Raw genomic sequence first — 20,191 nt, 5'->3', positions numbered from 1 at the left:
TAATTCCACAACGTTGGACGAAATGGCATTAAGAAAAAGGAATTTAAAGGTTAAAGTGTTGCTAACTTTATCTGGGGTCAGCGCTGTGGGTTAGCTATCGAATAGGTTAGCTATCGGTTAAGGATAGGTTAAGGTAAGTGTTGGGTTAAGGTTAGGGTGAGGTAGAGGTTGAACTTAAGTCAGGTTAAGGTAGGTTAAGTTAAATTTAGGTATGTTCAATGAAATAGGGTTGAGGGAACATAGACACACTCCCTGTTATCCAGCATCCTAGCCTAATCTGTTATCCGTTAACGTTCCCTAAATCTACTGATTTAGTGGGGGATAATCCACTAACATGCTTTAATGCACATGTTAATGTGATTCAGATGTGCTAATACACAATCTGATTCTATAAACATCTCACCCTTTAAAAGTTCATCACAAACGGTCTATTCTGCTGCAACTCTACCGCACTTTTAGTGTTTGATGCTAACTTCCGGGACTATTGAGAGGCTCCATGATCCACCATTGCTGTACAAAAAAAAAAAAAAAAGGTCCATTGGAGAGAACAGAGTTGACGCGACTCTCTCTACATGGCTCTGGTTTCAGTCAGTATTACTTAGCCAACCACTGTTGAAATCCACTTGTCATACTATGCTTGCGGAAAGTGGAGCTATTACATAGAACATCTTTAAGTGCTGAAAAAACTAAATCATACAAACACAGATGTGAGAAAAGGTCACATTGTAAGATGTTCACACAGCTTTGCGTAAATCCTGTGTAGTGATTTATATTTTCTGTCTGCCTCTGACTGAACAGTGAAGAGAAGAGAAGAGAAGAGAAGAGAAGAGAAGAGAAGAGAAGAGAAGAGAAGAGAAGAGAAGAGAAGAGAAGAGATGAGATTCACCCTGATCTTAACCAGTACACAAACTAGAGGGAAAATATAGGTCTATATTTGATAATTAGAAACACTTTATTTGTCATTTCATTTCATGTACTTGCACACATGAAATGAAATGACACAGTTTTCCCCAGCTCACAGCAATGCAACATAAAGACAAAAACACATATCCAAAAACTACAAGAACTACAAGAACACATATATCCAAACTAACACATATATCTAAACTAAAAAAAAAAAATCACTGTCCAGGAGAATGAATGCCAGCCAGGATGACTGTCGGAACTGCCGGTCTGCATGGGCTAGCTTAGCCTGCCCCGCTTCCGCATCCTGTCAGACTGCTCTCGATGTTTCCTCTTCAGGCGCAGTTCCAGTCAGGGGCGTGGTCCTTGGGCCCACAGAATGCAGCAGACCAAGCTCCCTCAGCCAATCTAATGCTAGCTCCCCCAGCCAGACATCTTGACACACCTCCCCACACTCCACACGACGACACTAAAAACACAGTCAAGGCTAGGCGAGGCTGCCGCCAGACCGCCCTCGGTGTTATCGGAACTGCCGGTCTGCATGGGCTAGCAGTTAGCTTAGCCTGCCCCGCTTCCACGTCCTATCAGACCACCCTCGGTGTTACCTCTTCGGGCACAGCTCCAGGCAGGGCCGTGGTCCCTGGGCCCACAGGATTCAGCAGACCAAGCTCTTCCAGCTGATCCAGCCCCAGCTCTCCCAGCCATCAAATGAAGACAAACTTAGAAACAGACGTGGACAAAGACACTGCATGGATGGTACTGGGTGAGGCCACCGCAAACGTGAATTCGCGCCACCATCTTCCCACACCGGTACTGGGTGAGGCCGCTGCAAACATGAATTTGCGCCGTCATCTTCCCACACCGGAAGCAGAATATAAGGGGTTTATAAGGCTGATTATACTTGGAATCCGCAGTTGACCAATTGTTAGGGTAAGCAGGTTTGTCACAGGGACGTCAACAGTTCTTGTCCCAGGACTTAGTGGAAGAATCCCAGTGAGCAAAGTGCATGACTAATGCCTGGCTAATGGCAGAGGATTGTGGGTGCACTGGGCAACTGCCCAGAGTCAGTTCATGTAGCTGTATAAATGTAAGCCAAGGAGCAACTGAAAGACAACATGCGTGCTAAGAAAAAATTAATCTGATAAATAAAACTTGAACGATGAATGGCTCTCTGTGGATGCTGCAGAGTTATTTTCATGTAAATCCTGTTTTTTTTTTCTGCGACTGCTGCGTCACAATGACTTCATGCTGACTTGCTGCTATCTCTTAGTGCCATGTGACCACAGCTGTTCCCCGATTGACTCATAAGAGTCCTCTCTGCCTTTCAGCGTGAATCTCTCTCAGGGGCTCATTCTGTGTTGGTTTGTCTGTCAGAAAGCAGCAAGCGAGACTGAAATATGAAGGTCGAGTTAAGAGAAAAAGGCAGGAGGATATCAGTAATAAAGGAGCACTATGGTTAGGAACGCTAGCTATGTTCAGAGCTGTGCCCTGTCAGGCCAGCTGTGGAACACTTCTCGAGAACCCAGACACTACCACACACACACACACACACACACCCGTACATTTTTTACATACCTCCAACCTTGTTAGCTTTACACACACACACACACACACACACACACACACACACACACACACACACACACACACACACACACACACACACACACACATTAGTTCACAAGTCAATGCAGTACATCTGAGCTCCTAAAATAACCAACAGTAACAAACTGAATTAGCTGTCCCATCCGATCAGCGTGTGTTGTCCTTCCTCATGGGAATGACCCAGAGGGAGGAATTAGTTGATCTGAACCATGGCGTGATCAGAGGGAAGTGTCTAAAGCCTGACTGACTAGTCTCTGCTCTGGCTTCAACCTCCTCGCATTAAAAAAAAACAGAGAAGCTGGGGGCTTGAGTGGGGGGGGGGGGGTACAGAGGTACCCACAACCCCTTTGCAAGCCAGTGCCATCTGAAAAGGAGGAAGGGGGCAAACAAATAAACGTCAAGCATTGAAAACCCACTGTTACAAATTTATTTGCGATTACGACAACAGTTGAATGCTGGCCAGAGGACAATTAACTTTTTTCTTCTGCTCTGTCCTCTTACAGGGCAGTGGGCATACATTCTTTAGGGGTTCTGAAAGAGCGATTTGTCATTGTCAACAGCGGCGCACTGTACTGCTGAGCCAATTAAACTCAAGGTGCAATTTGATACGGCTTTTTTATACACTGGTTCAGGGAAGGGGTAAGTGTCTTTGTGTGTGTTTGTGTGTGTGTGTGTGTGTGTGAATTACTGAGTAAAGAGAATATGTGTGTGTGTGTGTTTGCATCTGCTTGTGTGTCTAAAAAAGTGAGACAAAGTGTGAGAGAATTTGTAGTTTGCCTGCAGCGGCAATAATGTGTATGCGCATGTGTGTCTGTCTGAGTGTGTATTCTTTGCGTGTGTATGTGCATATGTGAATGTAAAAAAAAAGAAGTAAAATACGTCTCAGCCTTGTGAAAATATCCCTTGAAATACGCAGAGGAAAAACGTTCCCTCTGACTTGTTAAAACACTTCTACATGAATAGCACCACAGAGGGGCCTTGTTCTGCCGGCTTCAAAAACAACCCAATAGGGACTGAACACTACGCAAACTCAGATCCCAGACAGTACTACCCAGGGCTGGGCCTAATAATACCCTGTTACAATTAGTGATGAACACACCTGTGTGTATGTATCTGTGTGTGTGTGTGTTTTTGTGTGTACATGTGTTGGTGCGGTAAATTCCCACAGTTGCACATGCATGTAAATTAATGTATACATACATGCATACATCTATCCTTTGATAGATGCATGTGATCTGAAACAACCACACACACACACACACACACACACACACACACACACACACACAGACACACACACACACAGACACACACACACACTTGCTTGCTTGCTTACTGGTTGTCCATCGTGCCCGATGATGACCATCTTCTTCTATTTGTGGGTCCTTTGAGGACTCAGATAGCAGAAGATACCTGCGCAGAGATGGTTTTTAAAGTGGCATGGGGGGTGCGCTTCTCCCAACGCCACATGACTTGATTGTAGAGGAGATGGTTCCGATGGCAAGGGGGATCCCTAGACGACCGGCACCTCCACACAACTGCAGGGAGCTGCCGGAAATCCAGTTTTTCGGAAACCGCCTCGAAGCGTGCCGCCACAGCTTGCTTTTCTGTTGGGGTAAGCTCCCTTAGCCTTATGTCTCCCAGACTCACCCACAAGGCAGCGGGGCAGTGGTTGATAGGTGCCAGTGCCTGCACACCATATCTCTGGGGCCCACTGCTTCTCCGAGATCCCCTGCCAAGTTAGCCTGGGGCCGCAAGACCCCAGTTACCATGTGTGGCCACGGGGAGGCCTGGCAGGAGTCTTGGTGAAGGAGAGGCTATGTACTGGCAAGGGAAGGGTTACACGCTAGGATGCTTCCCTATTCGCCACAAAGGCTAGCCAGCGGCAGCAAGCTAAGGGCAGGAGGGACACAAGCGGGTTGGAAGAACACATGCACCTTCCCTCCAACTACACACTGCTGCACTAGACGCATCACAACACCCTGTGTGTATGTACACACACACACACACACACAAACACACACACACACACACACACACACACACACACACACACACACACACACACACACACACACACACACACACACACACACACACACACACACACACACACACACACACCCCATTCAGACTGAGGTCTGATGCAGATATCCCTAAACAAGGCCCATATGAGCTCAATTTTCTGCCTTAGATAGCCCCGTGTGTGTGTGTGTGTGTGTGTGTGTGTGTTAGTGTGTTAAGAGGTACACATGAAATGAAAGAGCTTCCTCCATATCTTCCTCTTCTACTTCCAGGGCCTTATAGGGAGGAGCAGTGGACAGTGGACAGTGGACATGCAGGGGCAATTAGGCAGATAGATGGATAAGCCCTGGGCTATAAATAGCGCCACAATTCCTCGGGTGATTAATGTGACCAGTGTGGGCCCTTGTGGCTCTCTGTAGAGCATAGCCCCCCTGTGTCTCCATTCAACCCCCCCCCAAGGCAGATCCATTTTGGGACTACCATTCCCTTAGGGCCGCCACCTTGCTGGCATACCCTGCTAGCTTTATCACAGCCTTAAAAGCTCGAGTTACGACTGAGGGCAAAGGTCACCAGTCCTCCTGTTGACTGGTTACACTAAGGCCAGGACTAAGAATGAGCATATGGGACACTATAGCTCACTCACACGGGGACATTCCTACTGCCATTCTGGATCTTAAACATGGCGTTTCTTCTCTGGATCGTTCCTCGGTGATGGGGAATGAATGAGCACATCCAGATGCTGTGGTTTGACAGAGCTGATGTTTGTTTGGATGCTCTCAAAGGTCAAACAGTGGCTGAAGCGTGTTTGTGAGAGTCGGTCTGTCTGTACAAAAATGAATACGCGGGAAGATGGGGACAAACAGAAAGGCAGATGAGAGGGACGGAGAGATATGTGGTGTTTTGTTTTCCACAGAAGTCAACAGTGCCTGTTGCTCAAGTGAAGTTTGGTTGTCGGCAACAGTTAGCTGCCACTCAGTTGCCACAACAAGCAAGACTATGAATAAAAAACACTACTTACAGAAAGCACAGCTACTGTAGTGTGCCACATCTATAGGTGATGGTTATATTGGCAATATGATTATCAGACATTTTCAATTTATGCTCTCTTTCTGTCAACACAATCCTGAGATACACTGGAGTTGAAACTGCTGTGAAAAGACAAGTATAAGAAGCCATTTTATACAGTATTGTCACCCCCTCCTCCACCTCCACCGACAAATGTGTACCTTCATGGGCTGGTAGAGTTTATTCAGTACATGTGTGCTATAGAATAGACAAGGGAGGGGTGGGTTTTTTTTGGTCAGATAAATATGTGGAATGTGAAGTCTCCAAACACAGGTGCTTCTTATGAAACTAGGGAAATGGTTTGGATTGCAGCTACATTGGCAGACACCGTAAGCACGTAAAACACCTGTGCCGGTCAACTTTGTTCAAGGTTTTCAAGATTCAATGGCTCTAAAAGAGCTTGCAGGATTTTAAGCAAAGAAAATTTGCCATAATTTGTAAACTCATCTACCACAGAGTAGTTCATTGTCTTAGATTTTAGGCACACAGTAAATTTGAAAATGTAATGTAAAGTGTGCCTGCGTTTTGTGTCCTTGTGTGTGTGGTTTTTTGTTTTTTTTTGGGGGGGGGGTGGAATCCCAACAAGCTTTGTTCCAGACTGCCCTAATAGCTGCAAACACAACATTAAGACAATGGTCCTGTAAAAACATGATAGAGGCTATTGCAGGGTTTAGACCTTATCTCGAGGCGGGTAACAGATTAGGGATTCGACTGTGTTTATTGGCTTGCTGTGTTCACATTCTGCACCTTCTTTACAGGCCATGTGACCTGGACAGCGCTTGTCTTGGGACATTGCTCGCTGGGAAGGGAATAGGGGGGTGCATTGCGGGGTGATTCTGTCCATGGGCTGGCGGGAATGTGAGCGTCTGCCTCCACACCCACAGGCCAACCGCAGGGGTGCTCAAAGAGGCTGGGAATGTTGGGCCAAGACAAACTGGACGCCCAGAGGAGGCCCAGCCCGCCCCGAGCCTTCGCAACAGCACAGCTCTGTGAGCGGCTTCGGCCTCCCCACCTCCACAACAATCACTGTTATTCTAGGCAGAGTAACCCTCCCACACTAAGGGCATAGCAGAGAGAGACAGGCAGAGAGAGAGAGAGTGAGAGAGAGACAGAGAGAGAAAGAGAAGAGAGAGAGGGTATAAGAAGAAAAAAGTGAGAGAGGTGAAAAAAGGTCAATTTAAAGCGAAGGTGGTGAAGAGTGGGGAGATAAGGAGAGACAAGGGAGGCTTGAGTTTAGATAGAAAAGGTGGAGAAATGATAAAAAGGGGTTGAGAGGGTTACAAGGAGATGGAAAGTTGAGTGAAGGGTTGTAGAACCACAAAAACAGTGAGAAGAGAGAGACAGAAGAGCATGATGACAGGGCGGGTCTACATTCCTTAAAATCTAGACTAACTCTCTGGACGTGGTGAATGTGACTCTGTGCGTGGCTTTACTCTGATAAGGAGGGATAGGCTAAGCCACAAGAGCTGCAAGCCAACCTTCATGGCCACATTCTCAGTTGTGGCTTTGTGGGACAAATGCAAGTCAACACCTATTAATTAACAGGGTCAGCCTGGGTAAGCCCCCCCCCGGGGTAAGACTACCCCCACCCCACTCCCTCCCCAGTACTATCAGTGAAGGGAAAGCCAGCAAGCAGCACCCACTGGCCTCTGCTTTAACAGTCTCAATTAGATTTACGCCAATATATTTATAGCCTCCACTTCCAGTAATAGCTAGAATGATCACGTAGAGAGGGCAGACGGAGAAAGAAAAACAAGGAGTGAGAAAAATATAGCTAGAAACTGAGACATAAATTTTAACTGAAAATTGCCTCAGATTTAGCTGAAAAGCTGCAGCTTCATCCGGGGTGGAAAGAGTGTGGAGAAAGTGAGAGGGTGGCGAGAAGTTTAAACCATAACAAATCAAACATACAAAGAGTTGATTCTGTGCTGAGGGCAAGGGGCTCGCTCAGGGTGAGAGCTCTGCTGGCTACAGAGCAGGTCTGTTGTGCCCGCGACACACTGAAACACCACAGAGACCGATGTTGGCCGAGGGTCAGAGGTTGGCAAAGGCGCGATGAGTGGGGCAGCTTCTGGAGAAGCAGTACAACGGTGGTTGTTATCAGAGAAAGAGTGTGCCAGAGATGGGTGAAATGAGAAAGAGAGAGAGAGACATTTAGAGATAGCAATGGAGAAGGACAGGAGGTGTGTAAGATGGAGCTGTGCTGATGATCAGCAGGTCAGCATATTAACTTGGCCTGGGGGCATCCAGGTCCAGGGCAGCGGGGAGCTCCTTGGTTGAATACATTCTTTGAATACTATCTTTATCTTCCAATAATAGAGGACACTGACATCCCACACAGATCTGTTTACTTTCTCCTCTTGGGTATCGTAATCTATCCAGAGGGAAACGTTATCGGAGGATTCAGATGTGTGTTTGTTATGCATATGTCCTTGCCAACAAACACGAAGATTCTCCCCAGATTCCTATCACTGAGAGGCAATCTAGGCGATGGCCATGAGCAACAATTTAGGGCTGTCTGACTGTTACAGAGAGCTCCTGTTGTGAAGGGGAGTTTAACTTTCTGCTCAAGTCCTTTTAGTGGTTAGTCTGTGGTTTTATCTGGCAGCCTGAAACCCATTGACAGCGTGAGTCCTGCAGCAGTCTGCGCATCAACAGGTTACATTGAGAAGCAGCAAGAGAAAGAGAGCAAGAGGTAAGGAGGTAAAGAATGATAATGGGACAATTTAAAATGACAGGTGAGAGTAGGTGGTTATGGTATACACAATGTGTATCACCCAAATCCAAAACCAGGCAATTCTAGACATTCATGTATAATGGCTGCTGTGTGCGTCACCCTGGTGGTGAGCGGCGGGGCAGCAGGCTGCAGGAATGGGCCCGCTGTGTGCACAGTGTTTGTGGACTGTGGCATAGCTGATGGACAAGACCCAGGAATGAGCCTGGAATCAATTTAGTGCGTCCAAAAGTGACTGTGAATGTAAATAAAGCTCTTGAGCAAACAAACTCTTTTCCGAGAGGCATACACAAACAGACAAAAATGCATGGGCCTGAAAAACGAATGAAAAAACGGTGGGCCCCCCCATGTAGATGATGAGAACTAGGAATCATAGTCAGCTCTATGTGCTTATGTCCACAGAAATCAAACCAGGGCTCCTCTTCCTGCCCTCAGGCTGTTTTCAAAGGTTTTATCCCTGGATTGATTTGAGAAATCTCCATGGCGGACAACCAGCAAGGGTCCAATGAGAAGGCAGCATCAGCTCCTTGTTACTCTCCTCCTCTTTCTCTCCTCTGTCACCACACTATTGCCCAATGGTGGTGGAGGGTGGGGATGGGAACTTCTTACAAGGCCTTGTGGTCGAGCCCAATAAGAAACAATAAAAGAGAGAGCTTCAGATCCCCGTGTTACCTCCAGCTTGGTCGGACATCTCTACAGACACAATGGGCCGTGTCTGCGGGTGGAAAGCCGGATGTGGGTATGTGTCCTGGTTGCTGCACTAGTGCCTCCTCTGGTCGGTCGGGGCACCTGTTCAGGGGGGAGGGGGAACTGGGGGGAATAGCATGATCCTCCCACGTGCTACATCCCTCTGGTGAAACTCCTCACTGTCAGGTGAAAAGCGGCTGGCGACTCCATGTGTATCGGCGGAGACATGTGGTAGTCTGCAGCCCTCCCCGGACTGGCAGAGGGGGTGGAGCAGTGACTGGGATGGCTCAAAAGAGTGGGGTAATTGGCCAGGTACAATTGGGGAGGAAAAGGGGGAAAATTTTAAAAAAAAGAAGAAATTTTAAAAAAATAAAAGAAGAGAGAGAGAGAGAGAGAGAGAGAGAGAGAGAGAGAGAGAGAGAGAGAGAGAGAGAGAGAGAGAGAGAGAGAGAGAGAGAGAGAGAGGGAGGGAGGGAAAGAGGGAGAGACTCCAACTCACACCAGCCAAGCCTGTTTACACAGATGGTGGCAAGCCTCATTATTTTTGTGAGGGGCATGGAGGAGGTGGAGAAGGAGTAGGATTGGGTGAATTTACAGAGCTTGCTTATAAGCTCGAGGAGGGATGAAGGTAAAGAACATTGGGTCAGAACCCTGACGGTGTGTTTGACTTCGCCCAGCCCCCACCAACCCATACTTTCCACATCTCCCCTGTCTCAAGCTTTACCGTCTCCTTCAATGGGACATACATTTTCTGTTTCAAAAAACAATGCCACCTCCACTTTGGGAATCAATCATGGCTCGAACTTCACCAGTCAACATCTCAAAGAAAGAAGAGTATTCAGTTTGCTCAAGAAATGCTAATTTGCTATCTTAATTAGGTAACCTGCCATCCTTCAGATCTGACCCTAATTTGGTTTTAGCTGTTTTTTCTGCATTTATTTTTGAAATGGTGGCTATTTCATTTCAGAATGAAGCATTTACAGATGAGCCTGGCTGCTGCTCACTTCAAATAGGGCAAGAACATCTGGTTAATTCTCTGTTTATGGCTCTCATTTCCCTCACAAACAAATCATTGTTATGCAAAGACCAGTCAGCATGGTCTCACAGCAACTCAGTGGATGTAGCAGCATTGGAACAAAACAGACTTGGAGGGTTTTCACACTCCCTCTCTGTAATTCTGCACTTTAGTCAAGCGGTCCTCCAGCAGAAGGGCTACGTTATAATTTAGTTTAGTCTAGTATTGTGAAGTGCCTCTCTGTACCTCTGTATTGGCCCACTTCACTTGTTACTTGAATTCCACGGAAGATGCAAGACATGTGGGCCCCCACACGGACACTCCCCTCCCCTCCATCCCCACCAATCATCCTAACCACCAAAGCACCTGCATTCCTCCTCTCATATGAGATGTCTGAGTCGGTCTCCTTTTGTCTCAAGCAAACCTGGTACACAGGTTCCCTACATGGCTACCACATGTTGAACACACTTAACTGGCATCACATTGCATAAGCAACTCAAGTACCCAGGGCTAACTGAGGTGCAGACTGCAAATAGTGCGGATGCATCCTGTTTGTCGCTGATGATGTCAACAGCGTCAGGATTATGGCTGCTTTGATGAAGACATACAGCAAACACCGCTAGGGAGGATGGGCGCCATATGACTCACCATCAGATGCCGGGGAACAAGGGTCACAGATGGTGCTAATTAACATACCAGGTTCTCATATTGGCAGCACATACACCCAGCCTGTATACTGAGTAGAAAATGTTTATATATTTCCTCAGTTATCACCATCTATTGCATTAAAATGTAGTTTTAAATGGGAGGCACCTCACTCATAAACTGATATTAAGTCTGTGTAAATTCCGAGACTGGGGGGGGGGGGTGTTCTGACCCCTCCAAATATGTTTGTGAGAGAGTCCATCTAAAAGTATATGCTGTTGTAAGATGTCAAATATTTTGCTTTTGTTTTAATTGACATAATAATTCTCAATGGTAAATAAGTGGCAAAATATTCTACTCCCTTAGCCTCTGCCCCATATTTGATCCTTTGGTATTTGCCCATGTAGTTTCATTCGAGGCAGGATTTCACAGTAACAGCATAAACAGAATTTAAGTAAGACGTACTCTATCACCTTTAATGTGTTGAAACGAATAAATATATCTTTTGATAAAAGTCTTTAAGTGTTTCCAATGCGGCAGTTCTCTTTTCTGGGTTGATGGTTAGATAAAAACATGTTTCAGATGAGTGTGGAAGTTGCAAAAAAACAGAGACAACAACTTCTCGCTTTGACTACACCAACACGTGTGTCATTTACTGCTGCACTAACTATCAATCCAAAAAACACAATGGCGTTGCTCACACAACAAAACACTGAAAACCAAATTACCCGTAATGTCGCCACATTACCATGGCTATGCACTGAGCTCTTAAAGTGAGCAAGTCAACAAAAAAAGTACACATATAACTTCACATGTTGAATCACACAACGAATGATGGGCTATGGTGAATTATGTCCATAAGCCCATTAAGTGTCCACTACAAACTTCCCCCCAGAATTCACCATAACAGGAAGAGCTAACATGACAGGGGCCGGATAGCCCGGCCGGAACAGCTCCACCGAATGGGAGCAGGGGCCGGGGCATCCGCTAGAGGAGCTTTAGGGGGCCTGTGGCAGTGTGGGGCCAGGGCAGGGGGGGCACCCCCACCATGGGGGCCGGGCTAGTCCAACAGGGCGGTCCAAGCCCAGGGGAGCTGGTTTGAGGCTGTCCACACAAACGTGCCAGTCTCCAGGACATTGAACGGGCTGTTGTGGGGAGGTTAAAGGCATCCACGGAGGTTGCTGTGGCGGATGAACACATACTCCACTGCCTGCAGGCTGGCTGGAATATGAGACTGCGGGAGACTGTGCTGCGATGTGGGAACAGGTGCATGGACCACTGTTGGGTCGCGGGCCATGGTGTTGGGGATGAAATCCCTCAGGACCTGCAGCGGTTGGCTGTAAACCAGTTCAGGGAATGAGGACTGGAGATCCTCTTTGGGAGCAGTCCTGAGGTCCAGCATGACCCACAGGAACCTGTCAGCCCAACTATTGTCCCTGAGGCTGGCCTGAAGAGCTGCCTTCTTTGAGCGATAGAACCGCTCGCACAACCCGTTGGCCTGTGGATGGTATGTGGTGGTGTGGTAGCACTTCACCCATAGGCTTTCTGCGATTGCATTCCAGAGCTTGGATGTGAACTGTGGGCCTCGGTCGGAGGAGAGGTCAGATGAGGTGCTGAACCGGGTGACCCAAATTCTAATGAATGACCGAGCTACCTCGGTGGACATTTTCGAGGACAATGAGACAGCTCCCGGCCATCGAGTTGCCCTGTCCACCATGGTGATGAGGTATATGAAACCATAGGAGGGAGGTAGGGGGCCCACCAGATCCACGTTAACTTGGTCAAACCTCTTTTTGGGCACCAAGAACTGCGCTAGTGGGGCTTTGGTGTGGCAGCGCACCGGCACTCCATGCAGGTGTCAGCCCAGTCTCTCACATCCTTTTTGTGCCTGTGCCAGATGGACTTGGCCACCATCAGACTGGGTGTGAAAGGCCAGTGACAGCATCGAACACCCATCGTCTCCACAGGTGGGAACGAGGGGCCAGGGCTGACCCATGGAGACTTCACACAGGAGCATAGTGCCAGCATCGTCGAAAACCACTTTCTCTAAATGCAGTTCTGTGACAGCCGCCCTTTAAGCCTGCATGTTCAGGTCAGAGGCCTGATCATCTGCCATGTGGGCATAGTCAAGCCCCAAGTGGACAGCCCCTGTGAAGGCCCAGGAAAGGCAGTCGGTGACAAGGTTGTTTTTGCCAACATGTTGTATGTCCATGGTGAACTCCGAGATGAAGGATAGCTATTGCTGCTGGTGGGCGGACCATGGCTCAGCTACATTAGCCATAGCAAATGTTAGCGGTTTGTGTTCCACAAATGCCATGAACTGCGGGGCCTCCAGCAGGGCAGTGTCAGATGGCAAGGTAGAGGATGGAGGTGCTGTATTTCTGTTCACTGGGGTGCAGCTGTTGGCTGAAGAAATCAAGTGGCTCCCAGGCACAGGTCACCTACTGTTCATGCACTGCGCCAACTGCATACTCCAAAGCATCCACAGTAATGCCGACTGAAGCCTTGGATGACAGTTGTGCCAGCATTGCTGCATTAGCCAGAGCAATCTTGGTGTCTGCAAACAGCTTGTCCCTCTCTGTGGACCAGTCCATGGCGTGCTTTGTGGCCTTTGTAAAGAGGCCACATGAGTTGAGCAGCTCAGGGAATGAAACAGTAAAAGTTAACCATGCCCAGAAACTCCTGCGGGGACCTCATAAGTGGACATGGAAAGTTTGTGATGGTGTCCACCTTCGACAGGAGGGGGACTGCCCATCCTTAGTGATACAGTGTCTGAGGAAGTCGATGGTAGTCTGTCCGAACTGGCACTTGGCCGGGTTGATAATGAGGACATGCTGGATGAGCCACTTGAAGAGAATCCGCAGGTATAAGACATACTCTGCCCTGGAGGTACTGGCGATGAGGATCTCATCCAGGTAGAAAAATAGGAAAGGCAGGTCACACAGCACAGAGTCCATGATGTGCTGGAAGGCCAAACGAGGTGATCAACTCAGTTTCGGGGACGTCCACCGGGTAGACAGGCACCTGGTGGTAGCCATGGATGAGGTCCACTTTTGAGAAGATGATATTTCTCACCAGGCGGGTGGAAAAGTCCTGGATGTGCAGAACTGGGTAGCAGTCAGATGTCAATGCATCATTGAGCAGGCAGTAATTGCTGCATGGGCGCCACCCACTGCCAGGCTTTGGAGCAATGCAGAGGGGTGAAGCCCACGGACTGTTGGAGCAGCAAATGATGCCGAGGTGCTCCATTTTCTCAATCTCAGCCTTGGCAATGGAGAGCTTGGCTGGGTCGAGGCACTGGACCTGGGCATAGACAGGTGGGCCGGTGGTGGAGACATGGTGTTCCACCCCTTGCTTGGCAGTGGATGATGAGAAGGTGGGCTGTGTCAGGCTCGGGAAATTGATGAGGAGGCAAAGAAACTTGTCCACAGCTGAGAGCAAACTAGACAGTCCAGTGAAGTCCGCTCTGCCAAGTGTACACGCGTATAAGCAGAAGGTTACAGCGTCTATCAGGCGGTGATTTTTGATGTCCACCAACAGTCCACAGGCGCACAGGAAATCCGTGCTGAAGAGAGGGACAATCGCTTTTGCCGTGACAAACTCCCAACTGAAATGCTGTCCCCTGAAACACAGCTCCATGTGCTGGGTGCCATAAGTGTGGATGGGACTGCTGTTGATGGTTCCGGGGGAAGGGGGGGGGGTTCATGTCTGTCAGCCAGCATGTCCACTCTAGATGCGGGCAGAATGCTCCATTGAACACCCATGTCACACAGAAACCATTGCCCGGAGATGGCGTTGTGGGTGAACAGCAGTGTGTTTGCTCGGCCGACACTCATGGCCACTACTGAGTGCCAGTCCTGGCGTTTCCCTCCACGCTTAAGCTACATGTAGAGTGACACTTATTGGCTTTAGATCCAAACTGCACATGGAAAACACTCAGGCCGGTGGACCACTGCTGCTGCCACTGCCGCAGCTGCTGTTGAATAGCTGTTGCTGTGGTGGAGACGACCGCTGTGTACCCTGGTGGCAATGAGTTGACTTGGGCCGGGTCCAGCACAAGCATGCAGCATTGCTGGCTGGGGGAGAAAAACTTGTTGGCTTCCTTGGGCAGAGCACGGTAGACCTTTGTGGCTGTGTTAGCCAAAGCTGCACATACCCGTGTTGGTAGCTGTTGCATGAACAATTCAATGAAGAGGAAACACAGCCTGTGGTTTCCCAGAAGACCTAATGCTGTCCATCAGTTCAGAAGGCTTTGAGTCACCCAGGCCACACAGAGAGAAGAGCTGATAAGTGCACTCGGCTTCAGTGAGGCCAAAAGTCTCGAGCAGGCATGCCTTCAGCGCCTCCTATTTGCCTTGCTCTGGAGGGTCCTCAAGGATACTTATGACCCTGGTCGCTGTTGAGCTGCTCAGTGCTGCAACGACATAAATAATACTTTGTGGCATCGGCGATGAGCTGAGTGTGAACTGCACTTCTGTCTGAGCAAACCAGGCCATGGTTTGTGTTTCCCAGAGCTTCTATAGCTTGAGCGAAACTGCATTCATCGACATGTTCGTGAAGAGAACTTCTATGGACATGTCCAGTAGAAAGTGGGGTCACCAGTGTGGAAGTGGCAAGAAAACAGAAACAAACAACTTCTCCCTTTGACTACACAAACACGTATGTCATTTTTTACTACGCTAACTAACAAACCAAAACACACAATGGCGGTGCCCACACAACAAAGCACTGAAAACCAAATTAGCCATAATGTCGCCACATTAACATGGCTATGCACTGAGCTCTTAAAGTGAGCAAGTCAACACAAAAAGTCACATACATAACTGCACATGCTGAACTACACAACAAATGACAGGCTATGGTGAATTATGTCCATCAGCCCATTAAGCCCACTACAACAGCATCTTCTTTACCATGTTAATGTGAAGTGTCCAATCAGGATATTATATAAAGAATATGTAACGTTAGCTGCTCATTTAAAAATGTGCAGTCAGGGCGGGCGTCCAGGTAGTATAATGGTCTATTCCGTTGCCTACCAATATGGGGATCACCCGTTCGAATACCCATGTTACCTCTGGCTTGGTCAGGCATCCCTACACACACAATTGACCGTGTCTGCGGATGGGAAGCCGGATGTGGGTATGTGTCCTGGTCACTGTACTAGCGCCTCCTCTGGTCTGTTGGGGCACCTCTTTGGGGGGGAGGGGTAACTGAGGGGAATAGCGTGATCCTCCCACGTGCTACGTACTCCTGGTGAAACTCCTCACTGTCAGGTGAAAAGAAGCAGCTGGCGACTCCACATGTATTGGAGGAGGCATGTTCTAGTCTGCAGCCCTCCTCGGATTGGCAGAGGGGGTGGAACAGCGACCGGGACAGCTCAGAGAGCAGGATGATTGGCCAGGTACAATTGAGGAGAAAAAAAAGGGGGGGGGATGAAAATGTGCAGTCAGTACTAGGCCTACTTCAAATTACAAACTTAAAATGATGATCCCTCGTCATTCTGCCCACAAAAGTTGTGCTTCGTATCTATGACACGGTGTTTTTGTTTATTGCTCCTGTTTTTTCCTCCCATTCGTTCACCCTTTCTCCATCATTCACTCAGTCCTTTTTAACATCCATAAAATTTGCGGCAAACCTGGAAGCTGAGCCCAGCCCAATTTCTAGTGGTAAGTTGCGTGTTTCACATAGCAATATTTCCACTTTGTATTTTGCTAAACGTTGGCACAGACAAAAAAGCTCAAGAGCTTCCCAAAAACAACTTTTCTTTGAAGTGCTCAAGGTGAATGTCTGAGTGCAGAAACAGAACAAGATGTCTGTTCACATGTTGATATGGTAAGGTGCAGAGCAAAGGACCCATGCAGCTCAACAGACAACACAGCTTTGACAATACAACACATCAAAAAATGTTTTTTAACAAGTCATTTGTTCTAGTATTATGTCTTCAAATCATATTTTTCAAAAAAAGTATGTGAGATGAGATCATTAAATTAGCTCTAAGAATTGTCTTGAATCAACTGAAATGATTTAGATAATAAAGGTGTCATCACTCTTCTTTCATATGTTCACAAAAAAACCTTGAAGTAGGTGAACCTGCACTGGAAACCCGACAGGCACATTCATTCTCTTGTTTTAATGAGAATAAGATTGTAATATTTGATGCTAGACTAATGAACAATATCTAAATTTGATTTTAGCATTTTTTTGTATCGTGATATTCCAGAAAGTTTGCCCTCTGCCACTCCTACAGTTGAAAGGGTTTGGTTTAGCACTGACATTACAAAATCATGTTTTCTCAAATTTTCTGGCAGATGAGAAGCAATTCGAGGGACAGAGAAGTGAGAAAAGGAAAGAAGTGAAGGCAGCTTCCAAAGCAACAGGTTAGTGGGTTCATGGGAAGCTGGGCCATGGCTCTTTCTTTTGCACAAAGACCAATCTGAGACCAGGTGTGTGCAAACCTATAGAAGTGCAGGTGAGCCCTCATCATTGTCAAAGTGCATTTGTGTGGCATCACAGGCTGTTGCTATGGAACACACACACGACGACACATTGCTGTGCACAAATACAATGCACACACCCTTATTATTACATGCATTTACATACCACGTTCAAAAATATCACAGCACTCGTGCACACAGATCATAATTGAGGTCACAGTGGTGGTGATCAGTTGACTGTTTACCAATTGAGTTCTGGGCCATGTCTGATCCTGCCTCCCTGTCAGGCTGTGTTGTCTGGCTGGGGGGTGGGGGGATGGATGGACACACGACACAGCCCCTGTCCTGGAATAGCTGCCCTGGCCTGGAATGCTCTGGGGAATGTATGCTGTGGAATTCCATTGGCTAGTATGGAAATCAGGGTGTGTGTGTTTGTGTGTGTGTGTGTGCGTGTGTGTTCCTGTTCATGTGTATGCCTGTTTGAGCATGTGTGGATAGGATCGTGGTCTGGTGTGCTGTGCTGTGCTGTAGATTGGATTGGTATGGTGTGACTTGTGTTAGCAGTGACTAGACTATGGAATCTGTGTTGAGAAGGAGCGAGGACAGATCAATCATGGGAGATGATTTGAAACATCCACTCTGTGGTCAGCAGGTTGACAGCTATGATGTAGAAGGGGGTCTGGACCCTGCCTGTGTCCTGTCTGCACCTTGTTGTTGTCAGCACTGTCACCTTTCCCAGGCCCTGGGGACTGAGGTGAGTGGGGTTGGCTGTGTTCTGCCAGACCACCGCTCCTCTCTGAAGGCTTTGTGAAACCAGATCTGTCTCGTCCATCTCAGAACACCAGGCACAGACAGGCAGCCCATTAGGCCTTCTGCTCTGTAACGTGACCTTTGAACCCCAGCCCCGTTTGACCAAAACGGGATGACGGGTCATGCAAGGTCAGCATTTTACTAGGTCATCGCAGGCTATCAGCAGCTATCTCTGTGCTTGCCAATGAGCAGAGACGCTTCAAGGTCTGCAAACGTTGCTGACTCATGTGCAAATAGGCGCAAACAGACACACATGCACATGTGCGCACACACAGACACACACACACGCGCGCGCGCACACACACAAACATACAAAGAATGTGAACATCTAATCTGGTAATTCACAGAGTAGATAATGGAAAATTGAGGACACATTGAGTGCAAGATAGAAGTCTGATAGCAAAAAGAGCAGTGCACAATTTAGTCCCCGTTGTCTGAGCCATCTGAAGTGTGTAAACTGCAGGGAATTATATGTTAAGATAAAATGTTGATTATAGTTGACATATTGGGGTAGGTTGCCTAAGAGGAGTAAAGAAGGAAGGGCATCAGACTCTCACGGCCCGACCTGCAGGAAGTGTTGGACCTGCAGGATTCCTGCATTAACCCCGGGTTCTAGGTTTCACTCCCTGTCTGCTGAACCCGATTCCCTCCCAACACAACCCTGACAGGAGGACTACTCCTTCTGCCATGTTTGCTCAGCTGCACCGGCTTTGTGTCGGTGAGTTAAGCTGTCTTGTTTCTGTTCCCTGACTGTTTTTCCCCATCTTCTCTGTTTGGTTTCCTTTATTCCAACAGTTTGTAGCTTCATTTGTTCCTTGTTTGGCTTTCGAAAGTGCACGTCTGTCAGTTTCGGTGGGGTCTGGGGGATTGACAGCATGAAGGTCAAGAGGCTGAGGTGAGGCAGCTACCTGAGGAAGTCTCACATCTCCCACTGCATAGTGTCATGGTGGTGTCAACATGTACAGTAGTCATGTAAACATCCTCCTGTTCTGCCCACAGCCTGTGTTTGGACTGTGACGGGTGTGTTTGGAGTCACCACAGAAGAAGAGGTAAACTTTTGGAACTCAGTTTTCCAATCTTAAAATGAATTGTGTCAGTTTAGGAGTTAAAATTCACAAAGGTAGCAAGGTAAAAGCTTGTCTTAACATGTTTCATGTTTTCACAGTCCATTTCATAAAGTTATTTTAATTTGATGTTATTGATGCCAATGCAACACCTCATTTCAAACCAGCTAAGTAGCAATTAAAGTTTATTTTGAGAGACAAAACCACAATTAGATTGATGTGTTTGAAAGTGACATATATATATAAAGGCAGGAGGTGTGTGTGTGTGTGTGTTTGTGTGTGTGCGCGCGTATGTGTGTGTGTGTGTGTGCGTGCATGTGTGTGCTGAGTGCCTGACCGGCAAAGATGCGTAGCCTTTTGCGTCGCGGTGGTGGCCCCAGCCCTGACACGCCAGTGCACTCATCCTCATCATCGCAGTCACCGCTCCCGAAACCCTCTTCCTCCTCGTTGCTCCATCCGTCCACTACCCCTCCACGTGACCGCGCTCTCCAGTGCTTCTTGGTCATCGTCACCAGCTGCAGCAGCTGTGAGACAAACAGGAAGCGGTTGAGGGAAATGACATTAAAACACTCTGTGACCTTAACCGTGCACTTAATCCTTCTGCGGTTGGCCTGTGCATGTGTCTCAATGGCGTTGTGTGAAGAAGTTGTGTGAAGACTGAAAAATAAAGTGCTCATGATGAAAGCATATTCTGCATTATAAAAGAAAATAACAGGGAAATTCCAGAGAAAAGACTTGGTAAGATCAAAAGGGGTTGGTGTTTACCAAAATCTAAGAATAATCACCATGCGGATAAACAGTGTTGTTATCTGTGCCAGTAATGTTATTTTTCTCCAGATGTGAGTCATCCAAAGCGTTGTGGCAGTTGCTCAATGTAATTTATTGGTAGGAGCACAGTCCCTTGGTCAGAATCCTCTGGTGTGATTGTGTTATTACTTGGAAACATTGACTCCGCCCCCCCCCACCCCCTTTTTCTCCCCAATTGTATCCGGCAAATTACCCCACTCTTCCGAGCCGTCCCGGTCACTGCTCCACCCCCTCTGCTGATCCAGGGAGGTCTGCAGACTACCACATGCCTCCTCCGATGTATGTGAAATCGCCAGCCGCTTCTTTTCACCTTACAGTGAGGAGTTTCGCCAGGGGGATGTAGCACGTGGGAGAATCACGCTATTCCCCCAGTCCCCCCCCCCAAACAGGCGCCCCG

The 20,191-nt window shown here is 47.8% G+C and overlaps 1 protein-coding gene across 1 annotated transcript in view; it reads right to left on the bottom strand.

Moving 5' to 3' along the window:
- gpc3 (glypican 3) overlaps positions 1-20,191 on the bottom strand; it is a 139,888-nt gene that overhangs the window by 4,547 nt on the left and 115,150 nt on the right. Inside the window, exon 7 of the mRNA XM_056277264.1 lies at positions 19,325-19,511. Within this exon, the coding sequence (XP_056133239.1) occupies positions 19,325-19,511 (187 nt within the window). The remainder of the gene's footprint in view (positions 1-19,324; positions 19,512-20,191) is intronic.

The sequence above is a fragment of the Lampris incognitus genome, chromosome 1, assembly GCF_029633865.1.
Source record: "Lampris incognitus isolate fLamInc1 chromosome 1, fLamInc1.hap2, whole genome shotgun sequence".
Classification (NCBI taxonomy): Eukaryota; Metazoa; Chordata; class Actinopteri; order Lampriformes; family Lampridae; genus Lampris; species Lampris incognitus.
This window is presented reverse-complemented; position numbering and strand designations above follow the sequence as displayed.